The following is a 14,168-nucleotide window of genomic DNA, read 5'->3' as shown; positions in this document are numbered from 1 at the left end:
TCGGCATAACAAAGGCATAAATCAAAAACTCACATTCCCCTCCTGTGACACAAAGACGGGCGGGTTGTCCGCCCGCGAGCCTGCGAAGCAGCGACCTCACAAGCCAAAACCTGCAGACCGTCTCAGTTCCCCACATGATGTCATGCATTCCTAGTGACGCAGGCGCAGGAGCTTTCTGCAGGACCCGCAGAAGGGCAGCCTGCGACTCCTCCCAATCCTGCCCCTCATTGGCTAGAAACAACTGCTCGTCTCGGCCGTTGCTAGTAGCGACGTAGGCGGGTACAATGTTGGTCGCTGAGATACCACGCACTTCCGCTTTCTACCCTCCGGCTCTGGCAGGCCTCCGACCAATAGAAAATCGGAGGTGGGCGGGGACTTCGTTCGTCCGGACCAAAGAAACTCGGGCTCGGCCCAGCGTGGGGCGGGCAGTGACCGAAGGGCAGCCCCTGTGAAGTGGCTCGTGCGCCCCCACACTCGCCTTTCCTCCTCCTCCCGCCTCTGCCCCTCCCAGCCCGGATTCAGCACGGCGCTGGGCGCAGTCTGACAGGAACGGGACGGAGCCAAGATGGCGGCGGCCGACGGCGACGACTCTCTCTACCCCATCGCGGTGCTCATAGACGAGCTCCGCAATGAGGATGTTCAGGTCCGGAGGCCACGGGAGACTTGGGGGAGGCGGGATGGTGGGCCAGGGGGCACGGGCGACCCTCGCGGAGAAGGCTCGGTGTTCGCTGGGTGTGGCGGAAGGGGGAGGCGGCCAATCAGCGCCCAGCTCTTATCTGTCCGGGTGCCCGGAACCGATGAGACGGCGCCGGGGATTGGGGGTTGGGCCCGCGGAGGGCGGGAGCGAGGGCCGCCCTGGAGGGTCCCGGGCCTGCCCCAGTGCGCGCGGCTGCCGGGGGCCGAGGCGGCGGCGGCGGCCCGCCAGGGGGTCGGCCGGCCGGGTTGGGGTTGGGGGAGGGAGGGCTCGGGGCTCGGCGGCGGCTGCTGCGTGACCCCCCGGGGGTTTGGGACCGAGTGCGGGGGGGCGGGCACCTGGTTGTTCCGACCCGGGTAGGTTTTTCTCCGTCGGGGTTTCGGCGACTGGGCCTCCGCTCCCAAATCGGGACTGAGAGGTGAAGGCTGTCGTCCCAATGTCTCCCCGCTTTGCCGGTTCTGGTTTTTTTGTTTATTTTTGTTGATTTGAGAGTCAGCTAGCGAAGATACCCCACCTTCAAGGGGGGAAACTTGCTCAATTTAGGGACGAATGAAAGAGGTGGAATCCCGCCCGGCTCCTGGGACCCTCCCATTGTCCGGGGCGCGGACAGTTTACTAAACGGGCCGACAGTTGTGGTGAGTGGGACCGGGAGGCACTGAGAGGAGTCCACGGTTTGCGCCGCCCCCCCCCCCCCCCAATATCCACCTCCCACCCGCCGCGTGACCTTGGGCAGGTGACTTCCCTGCTCGGGGCGACTCTGCTTTCCATACAAGTGTAGGCAAATAATCATAAATAATAGTCCCGGCCTCTTTAGGGGGGTGGCGAGGGACTGAACGAGTGACTACAACTGTAATAGCTCCGGCCGTGTGGCTCAGTGGATAGAGCGTCCGCCTGCGGACTGAAGGGTCCCGGGTTCGATTCCGGTCAAGGGCATGTACCTTGGTTGCAGGCACATCCCCAGTGGGAGGTGTGTAGGAGGCAGCTGATCAGTATTTCTCTCTCATTGATATTTCTCTCTCCCTTCTTCTCTGTAAAAAATCAATAAAAAAAATATATAAATACAACTGTAATAGAACGGTGTCTGGTCTCTTGTAAAGAGCCCAATAAATGGTAGCTCTAAGGATTGGGAGTCAGGGCGGAAGCGGTCCCGTCTGCCCTCGAGGCCTCAGTTTCCCTGTTTATGAAACCCCAGCCGCTGGGGTTCTGGAATGACACAGGCCGTGGTGGTGCCGCCAGCCGGCTCTTCCTCTTGCTCATTGGCACTGAGCCCTGGTTTGCTCTCCTCTGCCCTGGAGCTAATTATCTATCTAGCTCAGCGGTTCTCAACCTGTGGGTCGCGACCCCTTTGGCGGTCGAACGACCCTTTCACAGGGATCGCCTAGGACCATCCTGCATATCAGATATTTGCATGACGATTCATCACAGTAGCAACATGACAGTTATGAAGTAGCAACGAAAATAATTTTATGGTTGGGTCACAGCATGAGGAACTGTATTTAAAGGGCCAGACGGTTGAGAACCTCTGATTCTAGCTCATAGGGCCTCTATGAATGAACTCCTTTGTTCACGGGACACCTGCCACATGTCAGGTGCGGTGCTGAGGATGCAGTGGTGACATCAGTTGTTACACAAGAGACAGCGGAATACATGAATAACGCATGTGCGATGCGATGGGAAGGAGACAGTAGGATGTTGTGATAGTGACTCCGTAGTTTGGGGGTCGGGGGAGCTCTACTCTTGGGAGGGCACTGTTCTAGGCCCAGGGAACCAGACAGACTCTTGGCCTCTCAGAGCTGACCTGTAGTGAAGGGAAACAGACATGAACACCAGGATCAATTAGTACAATGTGCCGTGTGTTGGATGGGGATAAGTGCTAAGGAGGAAAATGAAGAAGCGTTGGGAGTGCAGTTTTCAAGAGTGATCAAGAAAGGCCTTGCTGCCCTGGCCGGTTTGGCTCAGTGGATAGAGCGTCGGCCTGCGGACTGGAGGGTCCTGGGTTCAATTCCGGTCAAGGGCATGTACCTGGGTTGCGGGCACATCCCCAGTGGGGGGTGTGCAGGAGGCAGCTGGTCGGTGTTTCTCTCTCATCGATGTTTCTAACTGTCTCTCTCCCTTCCTCTCTGTAAAGAAACCATAAAATATATTTAAAAAAAAACAAAAAAAGAGAAAGGCCTTGCTGAGAAGGTGATGTTTGAGCAAAGACCTGAAGGAAGAGGCAAGGGAAGGGGCAGAGTACACAGCGGGTGCGAAGTGGGCCCGCCAGGGGAGGCCCCTGTGAGGATGCAGACTTTAAGAGGGCACCCGAAGGACACCGCTCCCCGAGGAAGCTGGGGGAGAACCTGCCAGGAGGAAAGAGCAGGCAGGTAATGACAGTGGTTTTGCCCACTGGGGGCATTTGGTAAAGTCTGGAGACCTTGTGGAAGGTCACGACTGGGGGAGTGTTACTGGATTCTGGTGAATAGGGGTCAGGAAAGCTGCTAAGCCTCCTACAGGTCACAGGACAGCCCCACAGCAAAGAATTATCTGCCCCAAATGTCCACAGTGGTGAGACTGAGAGCAGCCCTGGTCCAGGAAACTCCTGAGGCAAATTGAGTGGCTTAAAGGGGCTCCACTGAATTATCTTAAAGTTCTGGGAGTCGGAAGTCTGATGGGCGCTCATGTAGGTGTTGGCGGGGCTGCTTCCTTTCTGGAGTCTGTAGGGGAGAATCCGTTTTCTTGCCTCTTCCACCTGCCAGAGGCTGCCTGCATTCTTTTTTATTTTATTTTTTTTACTGCTTTTAGAGAGGAAGGGGGAGGAAGAGAGAAAAACATCAGTGATGAGAGAGAAACATTGATTGGGTGCCTCCTGTACGCCCCTCCCCCCCTGGGGATCACGTTCAAAATCTGGGCATGTGCCTTGACTGGGAATCGAACCAGTGACCTCTTGGTTCATGGGTCGATGCTCAACCACTGAGCCACACCAGCCCGGCACCTGCCTGCATTCTTGGCTGTGGTCCCTTGCTCCATCCTTAAAGGAAAGTCTAGGCCTGGAGGTGATGCACGGGAGGCAGTTCTGTGGGAGGACACAGACCGGGGTCTGGCCACGTTATGAGTTACTCAACCCTCCTGGGCCTTGATTTTCTTGTTAAATGGGAAAAAAGGGTAGAAGACACACTAGGCCAGGTTATTGTGAGGATTAAATGATTTGTAAAGACACACCATTGCTAGCTACTGTCTAACCTTGCAATAGCATTCCGTGTCCACATCTTAGAAACAGGGCTTGACAGGCTCCCACGCCTTTTTATAGAGTGCCTGGGCACTTGGTGAAACAGAACTAGAATTAAGGCTGCCCTCTGAGAATTTAAACCAGAAAAGAAGTTGGTAAAATGCTGATGAGGAACATGGGTTCACGTTCCAGGCTCTGTCACAAATTCACTGGGTGACCTGCGTTCCCTCCCTGTGCCTCAGTTTCCTCGACTGTAAAATAAACACAGAGGTGGTATTACGAGAGAACATGTGTAAAGTCCTGAACTTCATACAGAGCAAGCACTCTTTAAATGGTTAGGTTTCTTAGTGATACTAATAGCTACTCTATATCAGAAATGTTACAGAGAACCCAACCCATAGTCACCGAAACAAGTAAAGGTTCATTTTCCCTATTATTACTAACAAGGATATTACACAATTGGGTCAGAGTGCGCCCTTTTCACCTGCTTCCTGTGGTCACCAGCCTGCCGCAGCATCTGCTTTCGGTAGGTCCTTGCTAAAAGCAGGGGCCATGCTAGGGCAGAGGTGCTCCGTGTCCTCCCTTCTCTCAAGGAGGGAAGTCTTTCCTGGAAGCTCTTCGGCCGACTTGCTCTTAATGTCTCTGTCCAGAACTAGGTCATGTGCTGAGCTAGTTGGAATTAGGTTTGGCTGTAAGTAGTAGGAAAACGCTAAATAACTGAGGCTTAAATGAGCTTGAAGTTTATTTCTGACTCATGATCAAAAAGTCTGGTGGCGCCTGACTGGCGTGGCTCAGTGGTTCAGCATGGACCTATGGACCAGGAGGTCACAGTTCGATTGCTGGTCAGGGCACATGCCCGGGTTATGGGCTTGATCCCCAGTGTGGGGCGTGCAGGAGGAAGCTGATGAATGACTTTCTCTCATCATTGATGTTTCTATCTCCCTCTCCCTTTCTCTGTGGGGGAAAAAAAAAAAAAAAGTCTGGTAGCAAGCCAAGCTGAAATGGTACTCTGTGGTGTTAGGGTGTCAGGCTTGCATGTCCTCCATTCTGCCCTCCCCATCCCCAGGTTACCTCAAGGTCCCAAGATGACTGCTAAAACCCCAGCCGTCATAGCTCCATTCCAGACAGAAAGGAAGGGAAAAGGCTGTCACCCAGTCTCCCCGTAAGGACACTCCCTAGATGTCACACACGCCATTCCCACTTGGATTTCATTGGCCAGACGTTAATCTCATGGTAACATCCAGATGCAAAGGTGATTTGGAAATGTCTTTTCTTGGGGTGGGGTGGTGTGGGGGTCATGTGCACAGCTGAAAAGCAAGGGTTAAGGAGCACCAGCATAGCCAGTGTAGGAGCTCTTAACCCGGGGCCCATCTGTATTCCCAGGGCAGGTCCGTGAATTTGGATGAGAAGAATAACATCTTTATTTTCACTAACCTCTAATTCAAATTTAACTTCTATTATGAACTCTAGTATTACAAGAGCATGTTGTAAGTAGCGTTAGCAAACCTGTGACTCTGTCCCCAGTGGAAATCATGACTGTTACTAGCTCACTTCTAGTGTTTATGCTCACTTCTAGTTCAAAATTGTGGTTGTCATTAGACCTACCAAAGGAGTCCATGGGAGCCCCCCAACCCTGCCCCGCACCCCTCTCCCTCCCTCGATAAAAAAACACACCAGAAATACAGATTGTTGGTGGTTACTGGTTAAGAGCCAGCTGGCTAGGTTTCAGATCCCAGTTCTGCCACCTACGAGTGTGTGAGGTTTCTTAACCTCCTTGTGCCTTCCTTTTCTCTGCCATAAAATGGGTGATCCTATATTTACCTCACAGTTGTTTTAAGGATCAAATGAGTTAAAACATTGGCACACCAGGAATGGTGTCTGGCACATACAAGTACCATGGAAATATTTGCTGTCTTTTTTTTTTTTCTTTCTGTCTTTATTCTGTCACTATGGGAGAAGGGAAAAGACACCTTGGTGGACAGCTAGCCAACTGCCACTCTTGCCCTTTTTGAAGCCCAAAATAAACCAGGATCCTGCCCTTATTGACCTACGTCTGGTGCTAAGGTATTCCCAGTAGTATGTAACTTTGTACTCACAGTAACTTTCTGAGGGTAGGTATTATAATCCCATTTCACAGGTGAGAAAGTTGAGGCTCAGAAAGGTACAAAGTGTGGCCCCAGATCCTACAGCCAATATGCACAGCAGCTTAGCCTTGAACACAGGCAGTGAGGCTCCAAAGCGTCACCCTGTGCTGCCTTTTGTAAGCGTTTAAGGTGCTGTCTTCGCTGAGAGAAGCAGCAGATGTTCTTCATGAAGCCCAAGCCGGAATGTCCAAGGAGGGCAATGGAAGGAAGGGGGCTCTGCACCATGGCAGGCACGGCCTGATTCTCACGGGCCCACCCGTTGGGCATCTTCCCTAAGTGACAGCATGGTGTTGAGATTTTGAGTCAGGGCACCTGGCTTTTGGTCCTGGCTCTGCTGCTTTCTAGTAAGTGACAACTTCCCTGTGGATCAGAGGATTCTAGTAATAATACCGACCTCAGAGCAGAGTTGTAAGGATTGAGTATGGTAATTATCCAAGCCAAGTCCTTGATTGCTGCCAAGCACATAGTCAGCTTCCGGTAACTGTTAGCTGCTCCTGCTTGTTACTGGCCTTATGATGATATTCGCTGGCACTCCTCACTGTCCTCAGGGCTGCTGCTCGCCTGGGGTGGCCCTGGCTCGTGTACGTTTCCCCATAGCCCAGCTGTCAGAAGAACCCAGAGACCCAGCTTGAAGGTGACAAAGGAAAGAAATAGGCAACTGGGTCACCGCTCCCCCTGACATTTTATTATGGAAGACTGCAAACATACAGAACACTGAAGGACTAGTGCAGGGGCCAGAAGCTGCGGCCCGTAGGCCAGATCCAGCCCGCTGTCTACTTTTGCAAATAAACTTTTATTGGAACACAGTCATGCCCATTTGTTTACATGTCTGGTTCTGCGGCGGCTTTTGTGCTGCAAGGACGTAGTCAGGTAGTTGGGGCAGAGACCTTGTGGCCCGCAAAGCTGAAGACACTTTCTGGCAATTTACAGAGAGAGCCTCTGACTTCTGAGGTAGTGTAGTGAGTGCCATATACTTAGCAGCCAGGTTTGCTGTTAGTGTTCACCATGTTCAGGTTTTTAAAAAAATCTCTTCATTTTATTTTTTGGTTGAAAATAAGTTGCAGACCTTGTAATACTTAATTTCATTGAGGTCCTTTTACAGTCAGGAAGGTGAGTTTTTGGACCCCCTCAAGCCCAGATAGTCCAAAAACCTAGTGACATCATATCAAAAATGTGTATGTGTGGGGGGTGTTTCTGAGGGGAGGCCACCTTAGCATTTCATCATAGAGTCTCCTCATTGTCTGTGATCCCAAAGGGATTTTTATTTTTAAAATACATTTGTATTGATTTTAGAGAGGAAGGGAGAGGGAGAGAGATAGAAATACCAATGATGAGAGAGAATCATTGATCGGCTGGGATTGAGCCCACAACCTAGGCATATGCCCTGACCGGGAATTGAACCCATGACCTGGTTCATACATAGATCGATGCTCAATCACTGAGCCATGCCAGCCGGGCCCTAAGGGCTTTTTAAACAGAACTTATTTGATGTGTCACTGGCACACCTCTCCGCAGTTGCGTTGGGCCCAGGAAAGGACAGGCTGAGGGAGCCCGGTCCCTTCTTGCCCTGCTTCTCCTTCCAGGAAGAGTTCCCACTTGTGCCTGGCAGTGGCTTACTCGTGAGCGCGTCCCCTTCCCGGTCACACACATGATCTCATTGCATTCTGGCGATGGCACTGTGAGCCAGGGAGGGGAGGCCCCTTTGTCAAGACGGAGAAACAAGCGGGAGGAGTTCACAGCCAGCCGGCCATCACAGCTAGTTCGGAGTCCCCACTCTCTCCGCGCTCACTTAGCCGGTGCCTCTGCCTCTCCGAGCCTCTTCGCACAGTGGGGCAAGGGGGTGTCAGTTGCGCTTACCTTCCTGCATCCAGAGGCTCACATGAGGTCCCACTGGAGGCTCCGAGGAAACTCATGCCCCTCTCCTAGCTTCCGGTGGCTGCTGGCAATTCTTGACATTCCTTGGTCTGTGGGCGCATCTTCCTCCGTCTTCACCTGGCCTTTCCCTCTCTGTATCTCTGTGTCTCTGTGTCTTCTTTTCTAAGGGTTTAGGCCTCTGCAGAGAAAACCTGCTCTTCTGTGTATCTCCTTTACTCCTTTACTCTCACACACTTCCACTCAACACTTCTGACACCAGGTGCAGCGGGAGTTCCCCACACCCAGCAACTCTCCGTGTCACCAGCTGGGAGCCCTGCTATTCATACTCAGTTCAGTTCAATTCAGTTCTGACACTGACCAGGTAAATCACACAGGCTAAGGGCTCAGTCCCATGAGACTGCCCCCCACACATACACACTTGAGACGCCAATGGCAAGTCCTCAGGTTACCCACAACTTCTGCCGGACATGGCTACAAATTAGAGGTTCCCTGACACACTCCTTGGGTTTGATGATTGGCTAGAACAGCACACCGATCTCAGGGAAACACATTTACCGGTGTCTTCTGTGGTCAGGGATGCAGATGAGCGGTCACATGCAAAGGTACATAGGCCCGAGGTCTGGAAGGCCCAGAGTGTGGGAGCTTCTGTCCTTGTGGAGTTGGGGTGTTGTCACCCTTCCGGTGCTTGGATGTGTTCACCCACTCAGAAGCTCCCCGAAACCCTTCCTATTGGGGATTTATATGGAGGCTTCGTTGTGTAGGCATGATCATTAACTCAGTCTCCATCCCTCTCTGGAGAATGGAGAGTGTGGCTGAGAGGCCCAAGGTTCCACTTGTGGCTTGGTCTTTCTGGTGACCAGTCCCCATCCACAGTCACCTCATTAGAACAAAAGGCGCACCAATCACTCAGGAAATTACCAGGCTTTAGGGGCTCCATGCCAGGAGCTGGGGGATAGGTTTCTCTTATTTCACAAGGGCTCCCTCTCTTCACACAGCTACACGGGCCAGCACTGGGACATGTCTTTCTGGGGCCACTATTCAGCCTGTTACACTAGTGGTATTGTTACTACTGCACAGCCACTCCTGTTTTTATAGCAATGTTGTTACAGTGCTGTTTATTCTGTTATCATCACTGTCAGCCCATAGTCCTGGGTTTCATTCCTTGCTTCGTGCCATCTGAGCTGGGTGACCCTTCGAAGGTACTTGCTCCCCGAGCCCATTTCCACTCTGCAGAATTGAGCTCATAACCTTCTGACCCCAGGGTGATTGTGAGAATTAAAAGACTGAATGTGGGAGCGCAGAGTAAGTGCACTGTGGCGTGGCTGCTGCTGTTACAGTGTGATGTGTAGTGTGCTCAGCAGTGCCCAGTGCAAGAGGGGACGAAAGCGGAGGCCTGTGGGGTGGGGGTGAGGCCAGGTGGGGTTTTCCACAGAATTGGAAAGGGCCGCTGAGCGGGCATCACCTCAGTAAGACCCCAAAGCTGCTTTGCTGAGGGGTTGCTCCCATGCTAACTTCATGACTGAAGGTCACAGAGGCACTTGGTAGGTGTTTGCCAAGTTATTATTTGGTGTCGTCACACACACTCAGTTTCAGGTGCTGTCGGACTCTCTTGCAGCTGGGCTTGCTCACATTCTCCCCTTCTTCTCTTGTTCTCAATAGCTTCGCCTCAACAGCATCAAGAAGCTGTCCACCATCGCCTTGGCCCTCGGGGTGGAGAGGACCCGCAGTGAGCTTCTGCCCTTCCTGACAGGTAACCACGTGCACTCTGGCTCATGTGGAGTGGGGCTGTCAGGGCGGTGCCTGCTGGGTAAGGGGCCTTGCTGTGGATTTAACAGGTCGTTTGTGTCTGCCCTCTGCTAGACATGGGTGCACAGGGACTGCGAGGAGAAGTGCAGTCCTTCTCTGAAGGAATGATCTGGAATGTTAGGGGCAGGGATTGGGGACAGGGGTCTGGAGACAGGTGTAGGCAGGTATGAATTGCAGCTCCCACCATTAGAAGCTGAGTGACTTAGACTAGTTACTTCACTTTCTGTGTAGTGTTTTATGTTATTATTAATCCTCACCGGAGCATATTTTCCATTGATTTTTTTAGAGAGCGTGGAAAGGAGGGGGAGAGAGAGAAACATGGATGTGAGAAAAACACATCGATTGGTTGCCCCCTGCATACACCCTGACTGGGGTCTGGGGCCTGCAACCAAGGTATGTGCCCTAGACCATAATCAAACCTGAGACCCTTTAGTCCAAGGACTGTCGATCTATTCACTGAGCCTGTGGCTTGGGCTCTCTGTAGTTTTTATGTGTAAAATGGGGATGAGCATATAATAATAATAATAATAATAATAATAATAATAATAATAATAATAATTGCTAATACTTATTGTATGCCTGCCACATACCAGGCACTGTGCTAAATAAACCCTTTCTTGAGAGGATTGAGTTCATTCACCTAGAGTCCCCAGACTGGCGCCTGTGCTCAGTAAATGTAAGTCACCATCATTATCTGAGTTGATGCCACGGCAACGCCTGGTAGGTAAGATTGCCTCCATTTTTTGGATGAGGAAACTGAGGCATGATAAGATGATCTGTTTGCCCAAGGTCACACAGGAGCTGACTCGGAATGTTATCTAGTCATGCTGGCTCCAAACTCACATGGTTAATGCATCAGGGTCCCGACTACCTGGGTTCAAATGCAAGCTCTATATCACTTCTAGCTGACGGACCTCAGGCGATGTATTTCACATCTGCCTGCCTCCAATTCTTCCTGTGTGAAGTGCGCATAATAGCATAACCTGACAGGACGATGAAATAGATACCGGGTAACGGTACCCAGCCTGTGCTAAGTGCTGCTTAAATGTGAATGAGTAGCCTGTCCTGAGCACTCGTGTCAGCGAAGGTGTAGGCACAGCCCTTAGGACAATGTCTGACACCAATCACTAGTAAATCCTCTCTTCCCGTGATTCCCATGACAACTCTATACTAATTAAAACCACAACGAAAGCCTCAGTCCCACAGTCAGCATCTGCACACGTGACGCAGAGCAGATGGCCCCGAACCAGGTGGCTTGCTCTGATGAACTGTTGGAGAGACTTGAGAGCTTTGGAATGCTGAGACAGGGACGACCTCTGAGGCTGCAGGGGACAAGGGGTGTGGCACAGAGTATAACAAGGGGTTAAATAGTTGCAGAGAGAGAAAGAGTTGGAGAGACCTGGGTTTGAAACACAGCGGTGCCACCAACCTCCAGCCTGCTGGATAAACCTGGGGGAGCCACTCCACCTGCCTGCCCCAGTTCCCTCACCTGTAAGAGCCAGACCTAACTCAGGGTTGTTGGGAGGATGAAGTGCTGCTGGTAATTCTGTAATAGGCCATGGGGAAGGCAGCCCAGGGAGGGAAACCGGCAGGAGGAAACAGCAAATGGAGGCAGGCTGGGACCTGGGGATTCACCTGGGACAGGCACAGTGGCAGGTGGGTGATGGTGGGTTGGAATTTGCTGGCCTTGGGTGCCAGGTAGCAGTTTGGGTTTAATCCAGTAGATGAAGGCAGGGCAGCCATTATAGATAGTTGGTGGAGGGTGGGGGCATGAGATGGACAAAAATAAACCTAGCAGGCAGGCAGAATTGTATGGAGGGGCGGGGTGGGTGAAAGAAGGCCAGAGGCAGGACGTCAACTTGGGAGACAGCAACTAAGAGCAGAGATGCCGGGGCTAGGCTGTCTGCGTTCAGTCCTCGCCTCATTGGGCTTCACTGCCTCATCCGTAAAATGGAAATAATCGTCAGACAGATGGGGGCCATTGTGAAGGTTCAGGGAGCTTAATGTATGTGTTATCTTTATTACATTGTAGAGTCACATAATTCAAGAGAGAGGTTTCTTTGGGCTGCTGTAATCCCAAATGACAGCAGATTTTCTTTACTTTGGGCTTCAAGAGATTGCCAAATGTTCAAAATAGTAAATGGCAGGTACACTGTCTTTCGGAAAAGCTCATACTGTTTCAGACAGAAAAGGTAAAAGCCCTGAGCTTCCGCCTACAGAACGTTCAGAATCGACATTATGAGGGGGAAATTACCACCTAATGTCCCCGCTGTGTTAAAGAGACCAGTGTTGGTAAATTTCGGCCTTAATTTGTGAGACATGGGTTGACTGCACGGTGAGTCAAGTCACATGCGAGTTCATCATGGAGCTGCAAAGTAACCTGTCACGTAAAGACTCGGACTCCTGTAACACTAGTGAAAATATGCTCAGAAATCCCAGGTTTGCCCTGAAAGCACTTCCTGGCTTTGTTGCAAAGACCTAGGAATGCAGGTTCCCTGAGACAGAGGAGAGTAGCTTGACATCTGCCTTTAGGCCTAACATTTCAAGTACAGAAAAGAGGAGGAGCCCCACAAGATGGGGGCAATGGTGACACCATGAGAGGGTTGTGGTAAAGAGGTGACCCAGAGCTGGAACCCACCACTTCCACTCCCACCCCATTGTCCAGAGTATAGTTACGTGTCCATGCCACCTGCAGGGGAGCCTGGGAAATGTCGTCTGGCTGGATTGCCATAGGCCTGGCTTAACCTCAGGAAGTTAAGATGCTAGCATAGATGCTAAGGATGCAGCAGTTCCCACCACCTCAGGGAAGATAGGATGGAGCTGGAAGAGAATGGCTTTCAGGTTTAGCATCAGGACAGAGCATTTTCTTTTTATAAGACTTTATTTAAAAAATATATTTTTATTGATTTCAGAGAGGAAGGGAGAGGGAGGTAAACATCAATGATGAGAATCATCAATGGCTGCCTCCTGCATGCCCTCCATTGGAGATCAAGCCCGCAACCCGGGCATGTGCCCGGTCATCCAACCCAGGCCCGTGCCTTGATCTCTGTGCCAGCCCAGGTGGAGGTGGGGGCAGTGAGTGCCTATAGTTTGAGAAGCAGCTTGAGGCTGCATGTTCCCAGCTTGGCTTCTTAAGGGGCTGGAGTCAGAGTTCGGATGGGACTGGAGCAGAGTCTGTTTTGGTCCCACAGACACCATCTACGATGAGGATGAGGTCCTCTTGGCCCTGGCGGAACAGCTGGGAACCTTCACCACGCTGGTTGGAGGCCCGGAGTATGTGCACTGCCTGCTGGTGAGTCTGGAGGCGGGGAAGTGCTCTTGCCTTCCCCTTGGGGTTCAGGGAGGGGAGAATATAGGAGGTGATTGGGAGTCATCTCACAGTAGATGGGCTTTGGGCATTTAATTTAATCCAACAAGTGGGGGCTTTGGGTTAGGAGTCAGGCTAGCTTCTACCACTGATTTACCGTGTGACTTTTAAAAATTACTTAACCTCTCTGTGCTATCCTTTGCTTATCTCTAAATGGAAGTCATTAACACCTATCTTTATAATTGAGCCTTAGCACAGTACTAGGCACGTAGTACTACTAACAGGTGTTAGCTGCCATTGTCATGATGCCAGGTGTTATGTGGTCATGTCCACCCTTTGGGATAGGAACAGTTTCCTTTTTATAGATGAGCCCAGAGGTTGGGCGTCTTGTGCAAAGTCGCACGGCTAGTACATGGCAGAGGTGGGATTCCAGGTATGTCCATTTGAGTCTCCCCCAAGCCCCTACCCCACTGCCTGCCAGTCTGACCCTGTGCTTGGTGGTGGCCAGGGACATAGAGAAAGGTCAGATACTAACATTGACTGCTGTTTGGGAGAAGAGAAGGGAGGACCCCCGTTGGCCTCTGGAAGGTACTCCAGTCTGTGATCTGGGAAGAAAACACCTCAGAGGTGGCCCAGGCCCTTGGTTTCTCTCTGTTCCTCAGACCCCTGGGCCATGGCGTTCCTCCCAGTAATTCTGTATTTCATTGCTTCTAAACACATATTTCATTGTTTCTAAACACGTATTTCATACTAGTCCTCTGCACTTGATGGTGTCTTACTTACTGTCAGCCTTCCTTTTAGTGGTGTATAACATAACATGCTTCTTAAAATTGTTGGTATGTTGGATTTCAGCAAATGTGATAGGTTGTTTTTTTCCAAACAGCATTAAGTCAGGAGGTGTGATGATTGCCCTTCAGTGCTGGTATCTGAGCTTTCATCTGTGTGCACACAGAAAATTATATGTGAATGGGATTGTTTGCATTTTACATAGAACAGGGCTGCCATGAGGAATGGGCGGTCCGAGGACCAGCCTGAAAGGGGGGGGCCTTGAACGCCATGGAGCTCTCTGCAGCCCTGGCCTTCCTCAGTTTTTCTGAGGAGAGAATGCATAGCTTCCAGCAGCTTCTCAGAGGACTT

General features: G+C 51.4%; 1 protein-coding gene across 1 annotated transcript in view; it reads left to right on the top strand.

Annotated features, from left to right (window-relative positions):
• Window positions 1-447: 447 nt before the first annotated feature.
• PPP2R1A (protein phosphatase 2 scaffold subunit Aalpha) overlaps window positions 448-14,168 on the top strand; it is a 29,347-nt gene continuing 15,626 nt past the window's right edge. Inside the window, exons 1-3 of the mRNA XM_059665193.1 lie at window positions 448-643; window positions 9,578-9,668; window positions 12,916-13,016. Coding sequence (XP_059521176.1) covers window positions 566-643; window positions 9,578-9,668; window positions 12,916-13,016 — 270 coding nt within the window. The 5' untranslated portion in view covers window positions 448-565. The remainder of the gene's footprint in view (window positions 644-9,577; window positions 9,669-12,915; window positions 13,017-14,168) is intronic.

Source organism: Myotis daubentonii, chromosome 15 (assembly GCF_963259705.1).
Source record: "Myotis daubentonii chromosome 15, mMyoDau2.1, whole genome shotgun sequence".
In the NCBI taxonomy this organism is placed as follows: domain Eukaryota; kingdom Metazoa; phylum Chordata; class Mammalia; order Chiroptera; family Vespertilionidae; genus Myotis; species Myotis daubentonii.
This window is presented reverse-complemented; position numbering and strand designations above follow the sequence as displayed.